At 33.1% G+C, this 21,242-nt stretch overlaps 2 protein-coding genes across 6 annotated transcripts; one reads left to right on the top strand and one right to left on the bottom strand.

The window, feature by feature from the left end:
• Positions 1-30: 30 nt before the first annotated feature.
• On the bottom strand, positions 31-8,774 carry LOC113521414 (condensin complex subunit 2). Its single transcript, XM_052902927.1, has 12 exons — positions 8,506-8,774; positions 8,178-8,339; positions 7,740-7,940; positions 6,785-6,944; positions 6,335-6,443; positions 5,548-5,721; positions 4,424-4,548; positions 3,683-3,886; positions 2,978-3,215; positions 1,762-1,948; positions 728-838; positions 31-494 (listed from the first exon to the last, which is right to left on the bottom strand). The coding sequence occupies exons 1-12, from the start codon at positions 8,629-8,631 to the stop codon at positions 192-194; spliced, it is 2,100 nt and encodes a 699-aa protein (XP_052758887.1). The 5' UTR covers positions 8,632-8,774; the 3' UTR covers positions 31-191.
• A 1,338-nt stretch (positions 8,775-10,112) lies between these two features.
• LOC113521539 (protein LSM14 homolog B) lies at positions 10,113-20,840 on the top strand. Of its 5 annotated transcripts, none has more exons than XM_026907099.3 (9): positions 10,113-10,352; positions 10,993-11,409; positions 13,409-13,515; positions 14,416-14,647; positions 15,301-15,488; positions 16,098-16,231; positions 17,470-17,616; positions 18,193-18,329; positions 19,471-20,840. In XM_026907099.3, exons 1-9 carry the CDS (start codon positions 10,232-10,234, stop codon positions 19,476-19,478), a joined length of 1,491 nt encoding a protein of 496 aa, XP_026762900.1. In that variant the 5' UTR covers positions 10,113-10,231; the 3' UTR covers positions 19,479-20,840. The 5 variants fall into 5 exon arrangements, with proteins under 5 accessions (XP_026762900.1, XP_031768547.1, XP_026762901.1 ...); XM_031912687.2 differs by having other exon boundaries at positions 10,114-10,352; positions 10,993-11,301; positions 14,419-14,647; positions 18,175-18,329; XM_026907100.3 differs by having other exon boundaries at positions 10,114-10,352; positions 10,993-11,301; positions 18,175-18,329.
• The last annotated feature ends 402 nt before the right edge of the window (positions 20,841-21,242 follow it).

The raw sequence follows: 21,242 nt of genomic DNA, 5'->3' as shown, positions 1-21,242 counted from the left end.
ATTGAGTGCTTGTAATAAAACATCTCTACATTATACAAAATTTATTATTTATTAAAATAGCATTAAAAAAAATTAATATATACTTATAAGAACATCTGTACATATAATTATATTGAAGATCTAGCATACACATTTTAGTACAAACTTACTACATGTATAAAAATAATTCGAATATAATTTCCAAAAAGAAATCATTTTATAAGACCTAAAATGCCAATGTCCTTCAGGTCTTCTCTTTTTTCCAAAATCAAACCTTTCTCGTTGGCTAAATGTAGCACAGATAAGAGAGCCAGTGGCACACTGAGCGATTCACGCATATTAGTCGATAATTTATTTGGCAATCTGGAATAAATCGAAAAGAACGTCGTCTGTGACACCTCCTCTTTTTCTCCATCTGGAGTTTTTTCAGTTAGCATTTTCCAAGTGCAATGTTTTAATTGTTTCATATCTACTTTTTTCGCTCGCATTGCATAAGGTATAAAAATTTTCGCTATCTGTAAATAAACAAGTAAGCATATATTTAATTGATGTGGAAATAACTGATAGAATATATGTAAAGATAGGTCAACTAGACTGATTCTAAAAGATAGCTTTTAGTATCCATTAAAAATATATTGTAGGACATTACAAGCGGTCACAATACTAGACTAGAATGTTGCTTGTAAGCAGCATTCTATTCATATCTTCTCTCTAAGATCTATTTGGATAGATGGTAGGTAGTGTTTACCTTAGTAGGCGGTTCAAGCATGTCTCCAATTTCTTCAGGTTCCGCGGCTTTTATCTGATCATGTAGATCGCCTGCGGCGGTTGCATCCTCGTTGCCCCATTCATCCCCGTCCTATAATAATGTTATACAAATATTATCCTGTCAGCTATATGCTAACAATTAACAATTATAATTTTTGCTAAGATAGATGTTTTACATGATCCCACTAATATTATCTTTTGTCTCTTTGGATGAAAAGGAATAGTGTGTGGAAATGTAGAGATGTGTGCTTGATGATATTTATATATATACATTCAGAAGGAGTGAAAGAAAGAAAGATTTAGTACGAGATTGTATAATTAATAATATTTACAGTAAATAAATTCAGATATAATAAGTCGCGATACAAAATATAGTTCCGTAAAATTGCTAAGACAAGGAGATTGTCAAGAACGTCACTATTTATTTTTCTGTAATTATATAGGTTTGAAAGAGGTTGGTAGCCTACAAGTACATCTTATATTTTTTTAGATCAAATTATATATATATTCAAATTTATAGTCTGTATTGATAAAATTTTAAGAATAAGTCATAACATTCTGTAAATGAAATATATATAATAATAACAAATCGAAACATTATTTCTATTTATCGATTTTTACTTATACTGGCAACAGACATCAGCTTATGGTCGGGTCAATCATTCGTTTGTTTCATTAAGACTATAATATGGATATTTGATTAGAATTATTTTGTTTGTTATTAGTATGTGTGTGATTGCCAACACTTGAAGATTGATCACTATTACTACCAGGAGTTCCTTCATACTAAACTTCCTTTCCTGTGGGTGTCATAAGAAGCGACTAAAGGAACTTAATGATAGAGGGATGGGCAATAGCGTTCCTCTTAAAGCATCTCTAAAAGCCTAACTGCGGTTGTCAATCCGCCTACCAAACGTGGTAATTACTAGCAAAACTCCCCTTATGGGGAAGGCTTATCAGCAGTGGACAATTACCGGCTGAAACCAGTGAATATAGGCTGAAATATATACAAACCGGTATATTATTAGGGCAATATGATGCGTCGTTTTCATTATTGTAGTCGTAATCCCTAGCTTCCTCCACTGTGAGAGGCTCCTGTTCGGGCTGTTTCGTAGGCTGGCTCTGCTCGAGGTCGCGCTTTCGCATCATCATTACGTTGCGGCGAAGGAACAGTTTCCGGAAGTGAGACTCGTCCAGACCTCTGTTGAAAGAATAAAATTTTCAAACCAGTTTGGAATGTAATTCAGCTAAGAAAAGCACTCAAATCTATGTACATATGTATAAATACATATGAAGGTTTATATATATATATATATATATATATATATATATATATATATATATATATATATATATATATATATATATATATATATATATATATATATATATATATATTATTTAATTTTAAACCACTGTAATGATTAGTAACTTTTTAACAGTATTTCAAAGAGTACTTATTGTCAATAAATTGTCAAGTAGTTCGGCGAATTAATGTCATATGTATAAAGTGTATATTATGCATGAATAAATTAATAAAAAATTATTACTTTGATTGTGCACTGGTATAATACATTGCCTCATGATCTCGAGTTCGATTATCACACAAACATTTATAATTGTGTGTATATGCATTTGTTTAAATACATATAAAATGTAGAGATATTAATACATAGAAAACATCTGTGTATTTACGAAAAAAAATGTATTACAGTATTTTTATCAGTCGATTAGTATTCATAATACAAGCTTTGCTTAGTTTGGAATTGAATGGAAATATGTAATTTATTTAAAATAGGACGACAGATTTTTGGCTATCAAGCATGTCACTCGCCACATTAGTATTTCTTTATTATAGAATTTGTTTAATGTGAACACTTGAAAAGCGTAAATTGCATTTTGTCAAGTTTCTTGTTGTTTTATATTTATTAAAAACAAAAACAATCCATTGGAAAGGGATTACCCTTAACTGATATAAACTGGATCAGAAAAGTTGTAGAATATATTTAAATTCAACGCAAACAAAGTTGGTAATGGCTGCAAATTTGTTACCTTTATTTCTCGTTATATATCGGCGTTATCCATATGAATTAAGCTAAGAAGGAACCTATGTGTCATTCTGTGATATTGTCTAAACTCTCTAGACATGTACCAAATTTTATTAGAGTATGTTCAAACATAGTTACAAACTTCTGCATTTATAATGGTAAGAAGTATAATAAATACTTACCTATCAATAGGAGTTTTGAAGTTAGCTTCATTCCAAGTATGCCCAGTGGCCAGGGTCTTCCTGCTGATTATGATTTTCGCCGGTTGCGTCGGTTCATACTCGCCAGTGGGTTCTGCTCGAGAGTCGAACGCCAGACCTGCTCCCAAAAAGTCTAGTTGTCGTTTCGTGCGAGCTGGCTTCTTTCCCTCGACGGTTAAACGACCTCCAGTTGACTGCGTGCGTTCAGATTGTTTTGATGCTAAGAATTAATTTGTTATGTTGTTATTTACAATACTTTTTATCTTAAATTACTTTTAAATGTACAGTAATATGTTGCATAGCAATGTTTTATATTATTTTATATGCAAATCATTGTTTTCACTGTCACTTAATTAATAATTTCATATAATTTTATTTATCGTTATTTTTTCGATGGTTATTACATATTAATAATAATACTTGTTGAACAATTGATCTGAATTTATCTGATATAGAGAGAATTTTGAAATAAGGAATATTCTAAATTACCATCACAATTTTAAGGCTTGTATAGAGTATGGTCACTGTGTGAGGACCAACTAACGATCTAACACCTTTGACATGTTTTGAATGATTACACGGTAATTTAGGACATACCTAGATAGTAATCTAGGTGTGTCCTTTGGAGACTGGTAGAAGAGTTGTTTAGACAGTGGAATGGTTCTAAATTTACTCCACGGTACAGACCTCTGTTGTTCTTGAGCCGCCAGTGGCTGGGCCCGGCCCAGGCGGCGACTATAGAGCCGCAGTAGGAATACTCGAGGCGCGAGTCGGCGGGCGCGAGTGGCCGCATGTCGGCCAGGTGCGCCAGCCGTGTCGGCGCCGCCGCCAGCGCCGCTCGCGCCGCGTCCGCTTCCTCCTCACTATCGATGCCGCCCAGTGGCTCCTCCTCTGAAAGTACATATATAGGAGATGTTATAGATTCTACAGTTCTATAAGCTTGTCTATAAAATTAAAAATATATATCCATATGTTTGGTTGTATTTATTTACATTGATACCTGAACGAAAACAGTTTTATGGGCGATCTAGAAATAAAAAGTAGTTCTCACTTAAATCTTAATAATATCATATATAACGATGTTTATTCATGTTAATATATTAACCGTTTTCACTGAAATTTAGTAGTTTTAATACGGATAAGAAAAAATGTGTGTGTGAAATTTGTTTTTTCCTTTTTTTTAATACAACTTAGAATGGCAAACAAGCTGACGGCCTACCTGATGGAAAGTGGTAACCGTCGCCTATAGACATGAGCAGTACCATGGACATAACAGAGTATATTTTTATTGATCCCTAAAATTTCTATGTAACATTAAAATGTTAATTTTAAAAAGTGGTGACTCAAAATCAAATTTCAATTACTAAATCCAGAATATATACGTTTTATTATTAAATGGGCCACCAGTAGTCTATTATTGAAACTTACCAAACAAGTCGTTATGTGCGTCATCTTGAGGTATTGGTTCCACTTCAGCGTTGACGTCGAAAGCGAGTGCTTGTTGCGACAAATTCAATCGATTCTCTTCCACCCAGTTGTTCACTCGAGCAGTTCTAAAATGTAGTAACACAAGTTATAACATGTAACTTTGTTTACAATTAGAAATACATCTATAGCTAGGGTGGCCAACCGGTCAGTCGCGATCGACCGGTTGGTCGCGACTATCGGTCCAGTCGATCGTGGCAAGGCAAGAAATATAAATGCTCATACTAATATAAACATGTAGTTACTAAGAATAATTTTCAGTTTTATATTTTCCCTGTTAATAAAATAAAAAAAAATACTACAATACTACATAATTGTGTACTGAACTATATTGTTTCATTTGAGATTTCAAGATGTATGTAATTGGTAGATCGTACAGGGTTTCGTCAGTAAACAGTCAATCTTGTGTCTAGTCAACTCGGCCACCATTAGTATAAGGCATAACGTTTTAGTCCTTAGCAAAGGCAATGGATAAGAGATTAGTTGGTAAACAGTAGACGGCCACCCCTGATCTATAGCATTCATTATATATATTCATACTTAAAGATGGAATTGTGTACCTGCCTGTGCTAATGATATATAATAATAGACTATCAGTCGGGGGGAAAGGGATTGTTAGTAATGGAGATTGAGAATCCCATTGCTAGCAATATATCCAACCAGGTCGACCTCCTCGCGGTTCCCCCTGGAAACTATCATGGTTAATTCCTGATGAATTCATCATGATGGGCTAACTGGCCTATTTTCATTCTCATCTATCACCCTTCACTGGTGCTCCGCCAGCGTATCCCGTTAGCGCAGGCGGGGTTACCATACCATTTTCACCCATCAAAAAAAAAAAAAATAGACTCTCAGTGGAGAAAGAAACAATGAGGAGAAAGTCAAGTCAGTTGGCCCATCATGACAAACTCAGTAGGAATTAATGTTGGTCATTCAGGCAGGCATAACTAATCATCTTTCTGTGTAATTACCTAAGATTACGAAACTACTAATCAAAGTTAAAAAATAAAAAAATACAATTAACAATGGACGAAATAACAAGTATGCAAGTAATAAAAAAAACTTACACATCTTCTGTTTCCGGATCCCAGTTGCTGATAGAGAATCCTGTGAACGGTTCACATATTTGATCAGTATCATTGAATGCTGGAAGCAGTTTTACAGCTAGTGTGATGCGTTCGCTCAAATCCAACTCCTCGGGCACATTCTCCTTTATTGGCTCTAGAAACTGGTGGTCCGTTCTATAATAGAAGACAAAAAGAGTTTGTAATTTCTTTTTAACAGCTTTCATAATTAGAAAAAAAAATTACAATTGCAGCAATAAAGTTATAAGGTTATGGAAGGATAACATCTTCATCATGTAGTAACCTACTCATCAGGAATAACAATACCAGTTGTACTATAGACATCACAGTGCATTCAGTGATGTTCATGTCTATTCCATTCTGAAATTTCAAAAAATTTATAAGAAGATATTAGGAGTATTTCCAATGTCACTGGCTTATTAAATATGAGATATTGTTAAATATTTAAAGCCTATTTTATAACAACCATAAAAGTCATCATATTATATATATATATATATATATATATATATATATATATATATATATATATATATATATATATATATATATATATATATATATATATATGTATAATGTATGTGATAATCATCACCATTATTCTACCAGGTTTTGCCAGTAGTTGCCACGCATGGTAAGTGGATTGGCTACCGCAGTTAAGCTTTTATGTTGTTTAAAGAAGAATGCAACACCCATCCCTAGACTATTAAGTTTCCTTGGTCAATACGACAATTCCATCGGGACAATACAACATAATGTGTTTGCATACCTCAATATCAGAGCCAGTGTCTTGTCATGTATCGGTAAAGTGGCGTTAAACGCTCGATTCGATGACGTCACATCTCCAGTAGTGGCTGCCAACCTCTCAAAGAATGGATCTATAATAAAAGTATTGTATTACATTTATATTTCATTACAATTATCTAACAATAGTGTTGTATTGATCACCTTATACAATATTTCATTGTAGTGTTGGGGTTTCCATTAGTTCCAGAAAAATAAATCATTTCAGAGAAAAAAAAAATTACATTGAAAACATCAGTATTAACTAGCCTTAGTACTTAATATACATTTCAGCTTGATGTTTTAGTGTTAAAAAGATATAAACAGAGATAATTTTGGTATGGATATCTTTGATTATACTATTGAGAAAGATATTTGCAAAATTAGAATATACTGGGGTGGCACCACGAAATAACTAACTGTAACACAAACATACCAATGCAATCAATGGTGTCAAAATCCCCATTGAAAACTTCTGGATTGGCAGCAATGGCACCTTTTGACCGCTTCTTCTTTTTCTTCACTGGAGCTGCTTCTCCATCTACTGCACCTTCTTCTTGACTCGCACCATCGTCATCTTTCTTGCCTCTTTTAGTCTGTAGATGACATGATATTATAACTAAAATAATTACAGTATATATATAAACAAAAGGTTAGAAATGTTTGATTTAAAATAGTACAGTACAAACACAGTATGGATTAAAAACAGTATAGTACAAATGATTCATTAAAAACAGTTGTTATACTCGAACTCAGCATACTAAAGTATACTTTAAATTCAAGGGACTTACATTTAACGTTGCTATAGGCAAATGGTTGCTACAACCAAGGTTGTAATAAATGAAATCCACTGTATATATTTCTTTTATTTATTAAAGTAGTATATTAAAAAAGTAGTATTATTATAAATCAGCTAATATAGAGAGTACATCACTTTCTGTGTTTAATGCCAATCTAGGTAAATGATCCATACATTTTAATATTTTTAAATTAGTATTTGAACATACATGATGAATGTTTATATCAAAAGATGGTTAAATAATTATAGGAATACTATTAAAATATGGAAACCATATTGATATTGTTATTATTGAAATTGATATTTGTTGCCTTTATTAAAGAATTTATTTATTGTTATTATAAAGCAGCAAATGATTGAAAAAAAAAATTAAATCAGACCCAAGACATGCTGTAAAACATGCACCTTTTACAGCATGTCTTGGGCTAGTGTTCTTACTAGTTGGGCTACTGCTTCTCTAGATAATCAACTCGAAATAACAGTTATTAACAGTGATAAAAACAATAAGATTCAATTATCGGTTAATTTAATTATAGAAATAAATATGTAAAAATTACTTAAATTTTAATCTAAAATACAAATGTAACCTCACCTGAGCAGCTTTACTCAAACCACCGGCCATCTTAAGCACATCATAATGCACAGCATCCACTCTGAACGAGTATATCCTAGCAGATGCATCAACCACCGTTGATGCAGTCTGCAGATTGTCCATACGGGAGTCATGTCTTCTGAGCATTGATGTCATGAAATCTATCAGTTGTAGATTCCATGCATTGTCTTTGTTTATTTTCTAAAATAATTATTTCAAATTATATCAACAAAATAAGTATTATTAGTATTATTAAGGTAATAAAAAAGAAACTGAAATATACAGTAAAGAGACAAAAATATAAACAAAAAATATTAATAAAATTCAATTAGCTGAACCTTCTCATTTAAATCACAATAATTATTATTATTAAAGTTTGACTGATAATAAACCTTGATTCCTGGTTTTCTTATTGTAATGCAATAAAAAAAAACTAACATTTTCTGCATAAAGCTTGAGACAACCCTGAAAGTGTTCCTTTTGCGGTGATGAGGACATTGTGTCTCGGCCTCTTCGTGGAGATGCTTGTGGTGTTGATGTGGCCACTGCTCTCTCCGACGCCAATAGAGATGATCTCTCTGCATCATCATCATTACGATCCTTAAACAATTCATGAGATCATTATTATAATTACGTTAATAAATAGTACATTTATAATTGTACACTAGATAATAGAACTTGATAAAGTTGATAGAATCACTAAAATTATATAAATATCAATTACAGTTAAAAAACCTGAAAGCAATAGAATATTTTAAGTACTAACTTCATCTCTCGACTTAGTTATACGAGTTTGAGTAACGAGACTTCGTCTTCGTATTGAATTATTGTTGCTCCCGCCAATACTTTTTCTAGCTAACGCTGGAGTGCTTGTAATCGGATTATCTATCATATTTTTAATCTTCCATAAATTCTTAGACAGAATAGTAGTATAATAAAGTAAATATTATTTTAAAATCTACTTGTTAGCATTTGCGATATACTAAAATTAAAACTCAACGACCGTTCAATCGCTTCACTTTGTAACGTAAACAATCGGTCCTTCTCGCTTCGAATAAAAAAGGTTAGTATATAATCTATGCAACCAGCATATTCAATTTAAAAAATACACTATAAGGTAGCTTCAGTAAGTCTTTTATCATACCTATTGTAATTGAACATAGGCTTATATATAATACATAGGCTTATATATAATATATAGGCTTATATACTCTATTCATATTTATTTATTTTATTATGTTTACACTCGAATGTGGTAGCATATATTTTTTTTATTTCGTCAATATATTGGTAGTGTCGATCCTTTTGGTAAACAAATAAAATAAAAATAAAATCATAGATTAACAAATCACAGTGAAATGTATGTTTATAATGTTTATTTTCTATAAAAGAATAACAATTAATATGCTTAATCTATGTCCACAAATATGTAAATTTTGTTATAAATCTAGCAGGAGCAAATGACTTATGAACTTATTATGCTACCAATTTGCACGTTATTAAATATTTAAGAATTATACTTTAAAAAATATTATGTTATTAGTAAAATTTACAGCTCACAGCAATATAATTATATAATATATCGTCATAGTCGTAGAATAGTGACGGATCTTTATATGTAATTTTTGTCAGATCCGCCAGTATTCTACGACTATGACGATATATTTACGTTTGTAATTATAAAATACCTAAATACTAGCTTAAACCCTTCGACTCGTCGTAACGACGAGCTATGAGAATTGTCGATGATCCTAGGCTCACAAGCGGTATTGAAGTTTTAAGTCTTAGGAGAGATTTTGCCTCACTCTGCGTGTTATACCGCTTGTACAACGGATTGTTCTCAGAGGAATTGTTCAATATGATGCCCACAGCCACTTTCTATCATCGTACGGCTCGCCATCGACAGTGAATTCATCCTTATATCCTACAGCCTCAATGGTCGCGTACTGCGCGGTTTTAGAGATGTTTCCTTCCACAAACATTCAGGTTATGGATTGATGTTGAGGTTTTCCCACGAGACTACAGTATAAAGTTCTTCAAAAGGGAGGGTAAAGAGGTTTCTTCAGGGTCGGCAATGCACGCGTAATACCTCTGGTATTGCAGGTCTTCATAGGCTACGATAACCACTAACCATCAGGTGGGCCATATGCTTGTTTGCCACCTCAGTGGTATAAAAAATATCATAATAACTATAAAATTATAATTATATTGTAAGAAACGCTATACGCATTTAACTTAGTTATATTAAGTATTTAATATTTTTTAGAGACAACAAATAATTAATATTCAATATTAAGGAATATTATGTTATTGACCGTGTATAGTATCCATTTTTTGTTTTTACCCTTCCTATCTCAGCTGTTTGTAAACGCAGCGCTTGTTGCCAACTTCTCGTCAATCATTTTGTTCGGTTCGTTTGGTGAATTTATTTCCACGGTCGAAGAAATCATAAAAAATCTTTGTCATCGGGAGTTGAATTTTAAAGTGACATTATGACTTCTAGAATGCCTGAACTAGGCTCTAAAATAAGCCTAATATCGAAAGCTGATATACGTTATGAAGGTCGGCTTTTCACCGTCGATCCTCAAGAGTGTACCATCGCTCTGGCTAGCGGTAAGTTGACAAATGGATACTTTATTTTAATATAATACTAATACTTTACTGTTATTATTTCCAATTATATATTATTCTGTACATTTCTACTGTTGATTATATTTTTTTTTTCCCTACTATTACAATTGGTTTCCTATATTACGTTGTCGCTTTCCCTCCTGTATTTTAAATGGATTGTTGTTTACTGTTTTTAAAAGCGACTTTATCTTGTTCATTTGCGCATTGTATGGATTACGTGAATAATTATGGTTCCAGTTGTGTGAAACACGTTGTTTTGCTTCTACCCTCTACACAAACGTTAAATCATAATTCAGTAGCCGTATTAACTTACTGATGACGTTGATAATGGTTAAAGTGCTGTAAACAACTGCTCATAATTCATTGATATCGTCTTTACAATTGGTTTAGAGAGATTAAACACTTTGTACATATGTAAAAGCTTTTAGTCAAATAATTTTAATACTTATACTATAGAAGTATGTTGTCTCTCAATTGACAACCAAAATGTATTTAACATGATTTATCAAGAAGAAAGGTAATTGTTATAGAGTACTAAATATCTCTAGGTTTAGAATTTTATACATACCTACCTACCTACATTGTAACATAAATAAACACATAATTTTTTCTTTTTATACAGTTCGATCCTTTGGTACTGAGGATCGTGAGACACAGTATCCTGTGGCTCCCCAGAGCCAAGTGTATGACTACATCCTGTTCCGTGGATCTGACATCAAGGACATCCAAATACTCAACAATGTGCCATCGTTGCCAAATGACCCAGCCATCATGCAGATGTCAGTGCCACCATCGCTCGGCGATGGGGCTGGAGCTCCAGGACAGTTTGCAGGGCAGTTCAATCACCCAGTTGTTGGTCAAACGCAATATGCTCAATACCATCCCATGGCGGGCTTCCCCGGCAGTGTTCATGCACCAATCAACAAGACTAGTGAGTTGTCGCCACAAACGTCAGTGGAGCTAGTTCCGCAGCCCCAGCCTGTGACTGCTCCAATTGGATCGGGAGTTGCGCACCACTCCAATCAAGTGAAAGACCAAGGTTTTTCCTATGGTTGATTTTAGCTTTAGCTTTATACACATGCTATGTTGCGTTTTTTGCTACTCACTGACATAAACTTGTTTTTATTTAATTATTTCTTGTTAACCATTTTTTTTTAAATATGTATAGGAAAGATCTACCGAATGCTTATAAAGCATTCTCACCCATCTCTCTTCCCTTTTGTAAAAAGGGAAATATATTTTAATTTCTTAAATAATTATTTATATGTAAAGATGTATTTTATATATATATAAAGTAACAAGTGTATGTCTGTGATGTATTTAGCTTTAAATTGTATTCTAACAAATGCATGCCTATAATTATGTCTATTTCATAAATCTACCCACATATTTATCTCACTTTTATTTAGCATCATATTGTTTTTAGTCTTTAGAATAATAATTACTATCATCCCGGTTTAATTTTTTTTTATATTATACTTTAATAACATGATAACTTTTTTTATTATTTGAAATAATTATAACAATTACAATCATTTGCAGTGATTTTAAAAAATATTGTATTTATGTATTTATAAAAGAAAAAATTACTAACAATAAAAAAACCGCAACCTACTGCATTACTGTTCCTTGGTCTATTGCTTGTTAAAAATGTTGGCAATTTCCAATTATATCGTTCTTACATTTTATTGAATGAACTTCTAAATATATCATAAGAAATTCATACAATATATGTATATTTAAGTCTGAAATACAAATGCACAATTTATTTACCAGCCATGCTTTCCATGCTTTTATGTGCATATCATCATCATCATTTCAGACATTATTCATCCATAGTTATAAAAAAATATTGTTGTTTATTCTGAAGCAGCAATCTTTAATCATAAATTAACATATCTGTTTGATATTTTAGTAAAATAATTTGTTGACCAGTATAAACAAATTGTCTTATTCATATAGATTAAGATCTTTAATAAACTTATTTTTATTACTGTTTAAAAGTGATATTTAGGAAAGTGAGTTTGGCGATTTTATGAATATGGGGTTAATTTATAATAAATTGAATTGTGCTATTTAGTTCATGGTGGTATGTTACAACAGTTTTGTTTCAAATTTCTATTCTAGAGTTAAATTTAGAGATTGCACCTCAGAATTTACTCCAATATCTGCTTCTTAATGTTTTAGTGCTAGCTTATGTTTAAAAATCAAAGTATTGTTTATTTACATTTTCATATTTAAATGTCACTGTAGATTTTATATAATTATGAATAAAGCTCTGCCCATATTATCATATTAGATCATGATTGTAATAGGAACATCTTAGGTACATAAATGTTTTAAGTGCTACCATACCAATGCACCCATATGAAATGTGCATACTGCCTGTTTGTTATCCATTTAATAGCATGAAGCATTCAATTAGAGGGTACAATATAGTATAATTCATATTGTATAATTTTATTGACTGATTAAGTGATAATAATATCTAAAGTGTTACATATAAACTTAAATAATTCCTATTCATTTATGCCCTGAAATATTCCACACCCCATAACATATAGACACCCCACATCTTTTTTACATATTCATTGTACATTTTAAATGTTACTAGACTCATTATCGACTGTTTCTATTGTTAATTGCCTAGTCACAGCACATTAGGGTATTAGTAGCTAATGATGAAGCAGTTTAGTGGATGTTGCCTCATAATGATACCATGCAAAGTATATTTTTAAGTACATAGTTGGAGCAGTACTCATGGGATAGTGTAATAGGCAGAGAGCTAAAATAAAAATACTTATAATTTAAAAAATCCACAACAAATGTATTTTTTATGTGACATCACAAGTCAAACATAATTCTTATTGTATTAGCAAATAATTACATTATAGAAGCTGGTTTGCAAACAAGACCATCCATGGTCTTGATGGGTGTCTTTTTTTTTTTTTGAAGAAAATAAATTCTTCATTGTCATCATCTCAACTAATTATCGTTTATTGTGAAACATAGTAATGAAGTTATATTAATTTTGCCAGGTTCAATGCTTGATCTTATTGGAGGGTCCCAGCGAAATGTCTCTCGCTCTGGAACTCCTGCTGTTGGAACTCATAGAAAGAGTCCTACTGCAGACCAAGGAACTCAGGTATAGTATTTATTTTTTACCAGATCAACCAAAAAATAAATATGATTCTGGCAACAAAATTATAACATCAGAAAACAATCGTTTGATATTATAAATTGTAGTTTAATGAATGATATATGTTTTTTTATCTTTATCTAGGCTAAATCTCTCTAAGATATGCACAGAACATTATTTATGGGATTATATGGAATTTCAACTTTGGTTGTCTATAAAATAGACTCTAGGTCCTAATTGTAGACACCTTTAACATTAAATTATAATAACAGGCATCTATTTTCAAGAAGAATAAATTTTTTATGTTATCAAAGGTCATCAGCTCTTGTTTACTACAATAAAAGAATGGAAAATTTTCATAACCTAATTTTATTTCAGAGCAAAGCATGAATGTATTGAGTTCCTAATATAAAGCAGTCTTGCAATGTATTTGTAGTATATTTCTTAGCATTACCTAAAGAAGATTTTGAAATTTATTGGTATTTTCCATTTTTGTATTTACATGATATCTTTGACAGTTCAAAGATGATTTAAAGTCATCTACTTGGGTACTTCTATTCCATTCGTGTTTCTGCTTTGCACAGCTATGCTTGCATGGCTGCTCAGTTTAATGGGTGGAATATTACAGTGATACAAGGCTCCATGACATAATATCCTCATAAGGAATTGGTCCTCAGGAATGACAGCATATTAGATGACGCATCTATATTGGCATTACAGTATATTCTATGATGTACATAATGCATATCATGTCCATAAACGATTGCTACTTTCCATCAGGTCCATGGACGTCCAAGCTGCTGACCATACTAAGACACATACTTTGATAATATTTCAATGAATAGAGTTTTCTCGTTAAGTTTTACCACTGTTGATGTTGCTGATAATATCCATGAATTGTTTTAGCAGGTGGGCTCAATTGCGGGCGGTTCAGGACAGCAGCGAGACAGCCGTCGCGGGAGCAATTCAGGTGGCGGTCAGAAGCAGCAACCTAATCGCAACCGAACCAACTCGCGCAACCGCCAGCGGTACCCGAGCGGCGGGGCCAACACTGTTTCGGGACCTCAGCAACACCAACAGCCTCAGCACCAAAACACGCAAGCCCAACAAGGCCAAGGGCATCACCATCATCAGCCCGGTGAGTTCTTTTTGCTTAAATGATTATTATATTGCCAGCTTTCACTCGCCACTGACTTAAACAGTCTATGTCCTACTCCATTAACTCCATTGTCTTTAGAGTAAGTATGTGTATTCTAAATTTCATAACGGTTTATTGAGTCATTAAGTACCAAGACGACCAAACAAACTTTTTTCTCCTTAATAATATTAATTATATTATTTTGTATATATTACAAGATATTTTCGCCAATTCGGATCTGATATTTTTTTATGCAACTTAGAATGGCAAATAAGCTGACGGCCCACCTGATGGAAAGTGGTAACTGTGGTCTATAGACATAAGCAGTACCATGGACATAACAAAGTATACTATTTCACCCATGATAACCCCCTATACTTGATATATTTAAGAACTAAGATGTTATTTCTCTATACCCTGTAAATTTACTGCTATATCTTACCCTTCAATCTGAAACAGCCATGCAAACAACTGCTTCACTGTAGAAATACGAATGGGACAGAGGTGACCAAGCAAACTACTTTTGTACAACGTCTCCCTCTGATAGAATATTTATTGTAATCTGATTGGATTTATGGGGGGTCCTATGTTCAACAGTGGACAGTTAACTTTTGATATGATGATAATGATATTTATTCTTATTGTTGGAACAGGACAAGGATACGCACGTGGTGGATGGAGAGGACGACCTCGTGGTCGCGGACGCGGCTTCGTACCGCGAAACAAGAACACTCTCAAGTTCGACAACGACTATGACTTCGAACAGGCCAACACTGAGTTTGAGGAGCTGCGCAGCCAGTTCGCGAAGACTAAGATTTCCGATGGCGATGCAAAGACAGAGGTGAGATTTTATTGTTAAACTTTTTCTCTATCTTATTACAAAATGCGGATTACAAAATATACCTAATAAATATATCTATTCTATCTATGGGCCTCTGTGTGATGTAGGTAGTGTAATGTTCTTGGCATAAGATGAACAATACTTATTTTTCTATTTTTTTGTCCTATTTTATTATTAGCTGAGGTTGTAGTCCTCATATATAAGTGCTGATTGAGAAATATGTTTGTATAATATTTATTAAAATATTTTATTCCATCATTGTGTTATTTGAAGGATAATATTTGGTAGTGTGTACATGGTTACTGTGACTCAAACATATTATTGTCCCTAAAGTCATCAACACACTGTAGGCTATGTAAGCTGCAATACCACTTTAAGATTAGGTAAACATTATGCTTAAATGTTATCAGATCTAAATACATAACAGTAATTACAAATATGTGATATTGTATCCCTAGCCTAGCGTTGTTCATGTGATATAATTACTAAAAATAGAACTTTTTTATTAGTGCTTTTGGTGTAAATTATTGAAATAGCTGTTTAATTGGCGTTAATTTTTGTGGAGCACCAAAATTAATTAAATATTGAATTTTTTTTTTATTAAAATAGGGCGAGGTTGATAAGAAAGATGATTCTGGTAACGAGACGGGCGCGGGTGAGCCGGAAGTTGAGGATGATGGTTTCGCTGGATATGATAGACAGAAGAGCTTCTTCGACAGCATTTCCTGTGAGGCTGTTGAAAGGTAATTATATAATTGCTTATTAAATTTTAAATTCTAACATTGCGAGACTTGTTTTCTTCTCACTCTATTGTACACGTGAGATTTGGTAAAAATTATTTTTAATGTGTAGCAATAGGAATCTACCTCTATAATTTCTAATACATTGTAGCACACACATTTCAAATATATACAGTGTTATTCATGTCTATCGTTACCATATAAATGCATGCAGATGTATGCACCAAATGTGGTGCATTGCTATTGCAAGTGCATTTTTTTTATTTTTGATATTCATAACTCAGTAGTGTTTTGTTTTTATATGTATTAATTATATTTTTTTATTTCACGTGTTATGTGCATGTTGCCTAAATAAAATATTCCTTTTTTTGGAATTTTGGTCAGTACTCTCCACACATACTTAAATAATGCTGTATTGGTGGTAGACTTGACGTCAAGCAGTTCAGATTCCAATTACGAATGCTTTACAAATCTCCATAATTTTTTTTTAATAAGTGCTTCTCTTAAAAGATAATACAATGTTTTATGTGAAGCTGTGTTTAGACATAACATATTAAATATTTTATGTAATGCTAAATTATTGCATATGGATCAGAGACATCCAAAGCTAACTGGGAAAGAATGCTATATAGAATTAAATTTGTTTTTTGTACCATTTTTATTGTAATGTGGTCAATAAAGTATGAATAGATATATAAATATGCCATTCAGCCTGATATTCAGGGATGGTATTTATTAAATGAACAACTCATCTCAAGAAACGAGCATTCTTAATGAAGTATAACAAGGTCACAGTTATTTATCAATTTTTAAAACAAACCTTTTTCAATGTTTCCGATTGTATATTTAAAAAATGCCCTGTTATCGAACTAAAATGTTAATCATTCAATAATATTCTTATTAAGTTGTCACAGAAAATTTAGATTTTAAGTACTAAAATGTATTTTAAACATTCTTAAACAAAATTTTAAGTGGGCACAAAGTTTTTAATGGTAGATTTATATACACTGTATTCTGATTGATTGATTAACGTTTTAGTTTGCTTGTAGAGCACGTTTTCAATAATGAGTAACAAATGTTGAAATATGATAAACTGTTTTCAAATATTAGTAGCATTATTTATTTATTTTTATTATATTATTAAAACTAGCGACAAATTACACTTCAGTAAGAAGCAGTTATGATTGCTCTTAATGTAGACCCCTTTACGTCTATAATGAGCGCTTTATTTTCTTTTGCAGATCAAAAGGACGCAACCAGAGAACGGACTGGCGGATGGAGCGTAAGCTGAACGTGGAGACGTTCGGCGTGGCGATGGCGCGGCGCGGCGCCTGGCGCGGCCGGCCCGGCTGGCGGCACGGCCCCCACCACAACCCGCACCACCAGCCGTGAGTATCTCACCACCAACACCACAATTCACATTCACAAAGTTGGTTATTCACATCACTAACTTTAACCCTTTTACTGGTGGTGGCAATATGTGTGCCACCAACATTTTTATGATTTTTTCACTTTGTAGCACCAATACCATACTGGTGTTGGCAAGGATATTGCCACCATGTTTTTTCTTCCACTAAATATGAATATTTTTTTTTTCTTTAATAAAAGTTATTAAAGTACCCACAGTATACCCAAAAAATGAGTTTTTAATTTTCCGAGACACAAAATTGCTTCTACCAGTTAAAGGGTTAGATACTTTAATTCTATCATGCCTCTCATTCATACTCTTTCCACCAATTGATAACTGAATTTTAATTTGTTCATTAGTACATTACATTAGTGAAAATAACGTTATCTTTACTGAACATTTTTATTACATCTTTTGTTACATCATCTATTTGTCATACAATTTTGTAGCCCTTTGCTTTACGAGGTCCCTCATATCTCGTGTAATTTCACTGCAACATATCGCCAGAGCTGAGAGCAGGAGTATTACTGTAGAGCAGTATGTCTTACTTCCCCAGCTGGCGGCCGATGCGCGGCGGCGGTCGCGGCCGTGCGAACCAATCGGGCGGCAACCCTGGCCGCCAGCAGCGCTCCACCGCGCCCACCTCCAGTACTGCGACCGCGCAACCGCCTCCGCAGCCTGCCTCCGCTGCCGGTAATATTACACTTTTTACACATTGAAAAAAAAAATTAATTCTTACAAAGGTCGTCAAATTAATTTTTTTTATGCAACTTAGAATGGCAAACGAGCTGACGGCCCACCAGATGGAAAATGGTAACCGTCGCCTATAGACATGATACCCTCCCATGTGTTGCCATTCCTGAGTACTCGGGTGTTATTCCTCTGTAACCTGTAAATTCACTGCCATATCCCTTCCCTCAAACTGAAACACAGCCATGCAAACACAACTGCTTCACGGTAGAAAAGCGAATGGGACAGAGGTGCCTAGGCAAACGACTTTTATACAAACTCTCCCTCAACACGAATGTTGATGACAATATTGAGTGTTCATTTGACTACCTTTGTTGCACAGTGCATGTCGCTTTGCGTAAATTATGTTAATTCTATTACCAGTCGAAGTTAAGAAAAAAATTTGCAGCCGAGGTGTAGAGATGTTTGAAGTCTGGTTCCTCATAACAGCTTGAGAACCAGACACATATTATTAGCTTTACCTGCAACTTTATCCGCGTGACTGGGATATATGTTTAGTGACCAGGATAAAAATAGCATATATATCAATCCCATATAGTACATGTTTACCAAATTACCAACACTATTGATTAAGCTGCTATAGGGTAATAAACAAACTTGCTCACTTTTACATTTATAATGTTAGTATGGATTATTATATTATGTCATGTTTGACTCTAGTTTTGTAATGTAAAGTTAACACATGAAATTAGTTTTAATTAGTTCAAGACTAACTAAGTACCCGTAACCGGCGAGCGTGTATGAAAAGATTGATGAATGTGGAAGAAGCGAAAGAGGTTTGTTTGAATTTGCTTTTGGCGTTCCATTGTTTCTTCCTACCCTAATGGGAGACAGGCGTAACAGATATTTATGTATGTATGTAAGACTAACTCCTTATTTGTAAAAATGTCAAACATTTTGCAAACCTATTGTAGCTATTGGAGTAGAGACAATGATCACTATAGAGTAAGATGGACTCTTGTGAGTTCATTTTCCATTACGAGTTGTACAATAGCATCTGTACAACAAAAATCCTAGACCAAACTGCACCACTTTTCCTCTTTTAGGAACTATATTCTAACACAAGCATTTTTTTCCTTTACAGCCAAGTAGAAGAGAATGTCACTACACAGAGTATACCGAATCTTAACTTATTATCGCAAGGACTAATCAGAGATGAAAGTAACGGAAAAGTGTATGTTGGTTATGTTATAAAATTGTTCATAATTGTAACGCAATCAAAATGTAATGTTGTATTCGCGGGAAGGAATAATGTGGTAAGGATTCAAGTTGCTGGACATTGTTTTGGTGTGATAGTGTTGTATCCAATATTATGGAAGGTGTAAGAAGGGAATTCCCGCAAACATGCGACAGAGCATTGTCTTCGTCCGGCTGAGCTCACTGTAGTGTAAGTAATAGGAGTTGTAGTGAGTGGTACCCACTCAATGTTGGGCAGTTAATCAGTTATTAAATTGAATTGTATGTCATAAACAGTGATTGTAAACAGCAAGCGTCAATGTCTAAATTGTGATTACGGATGGAGATCGTCCCTGTCTTGAACGGTGAGATAGAACCGTGCAATGTTGCCTCATGTAAATTTCACCGAGGCGAGGCTACAAGGAATTTGCATAGTGTAATCTGAAATGTTTTCAATGAATTATATTTTCATAAAGCTTCTCACCTGTTATCCGCGTTTGTGCCTATTTAAACTGTAATAAGAGTTAAATTAATATTGTACATCGTTTTATTTCCAAAAAGTCATTGAACTTCCATTTTATATAAGCAATGACGATTTAATATTACAGCAGTCCTACTAGAAAAGCGTGTTCCTATGACACATAGAAAATTATTGTATTGTAGTTTTTCAATTTATATTCTGCTGGCCAGATGGACTCCGGTCATTTGTCGAAAAAGTCGATGACTGTTTATTAGACGGCGAATGGCCCTAAGTAAAAAAAAAATGGATGACTAATTTATTGACTGTCATTGTATTGTTAGTTATAGATAAATAAAATGTGATAGTAGGACTGCTAGCGAGATCCGATGACGATACCACTGAACGTGCACCGTGTATGCTCTAGGCTAGCTAGTAAAACAACAAGTCTCTTTCGTTTAGTGTACAGTTTAAATTGAAATCAAATTGGCAAATTGAAGTGATCAGAGGGCATCGTCATGTTGATCGCTGTCAGAATTTATTGAGCAACAAGTAACTCATTGTTTTATCACACAAATATAGTATATGTAATTGTAAATGTTCTGGAAAAGGACTTAGTTTAATTTCGTGCATAAAATTGGAATCATTTGTCGTAAAATATATTTATAATATGTGTTGATCGGTAAGTCCTTTTCGTATGGAAATTTGGAATAAAATTTTGACAGAAATACAATATATTTGTAAAAACCTTACTCAACAATCTGTACCTGGTGATTGTATTCATATGGAAATATACCTTTACAACAAATCTTCCAAACAAAGTGATATCATTTAAAATTAACAAACGCCCTTGATTAATTTTTTTTTATTGCAAAATTGTATTATTATACAATAAATAGCATATTATTACATCAGTCGATAATAATTAACAAACTCACTACAAAACATTTAAATAAAATATCAAAGTAAAAACCATACAATGATATAACAAATACAAGCTATTTTCAAACAAAATGTTTCACATCCGTAACTTACGTTTTAAAAGCATTAAAATACCTGTAGGGCTTAATCCATAAATTATTTGTATACAATAAGTCGAAAGTTTATTCAATACAAAGTTTAAGAAGATACATACACAATACATGACTTACATACCTATATTATTTATATTACAGTATGTAGTTTATTTTATAAAATATTTCCTTATAAAATATAAAATGCTG

Source organism: Galleria mellonella, unplaced genomic scaffold, assembly GCF_026898425.1.
Source record: "Galleria mellonella isolate WM207_F2 unplaced genomic scaffold, CSIRO_AGI_GalMel_v1 utg99, whole genome shotgun sequence".
NCBI lineage: Eukaryota > Metazoa > Arthropoda > Insecta > Lepidoptera > Pyralidae > Galleria > Galleria mellonella.
Note: the sequence above shows the minus strand (reverse complement) of the source record. Positions and strands in the feature narration are given on the sequence as shown.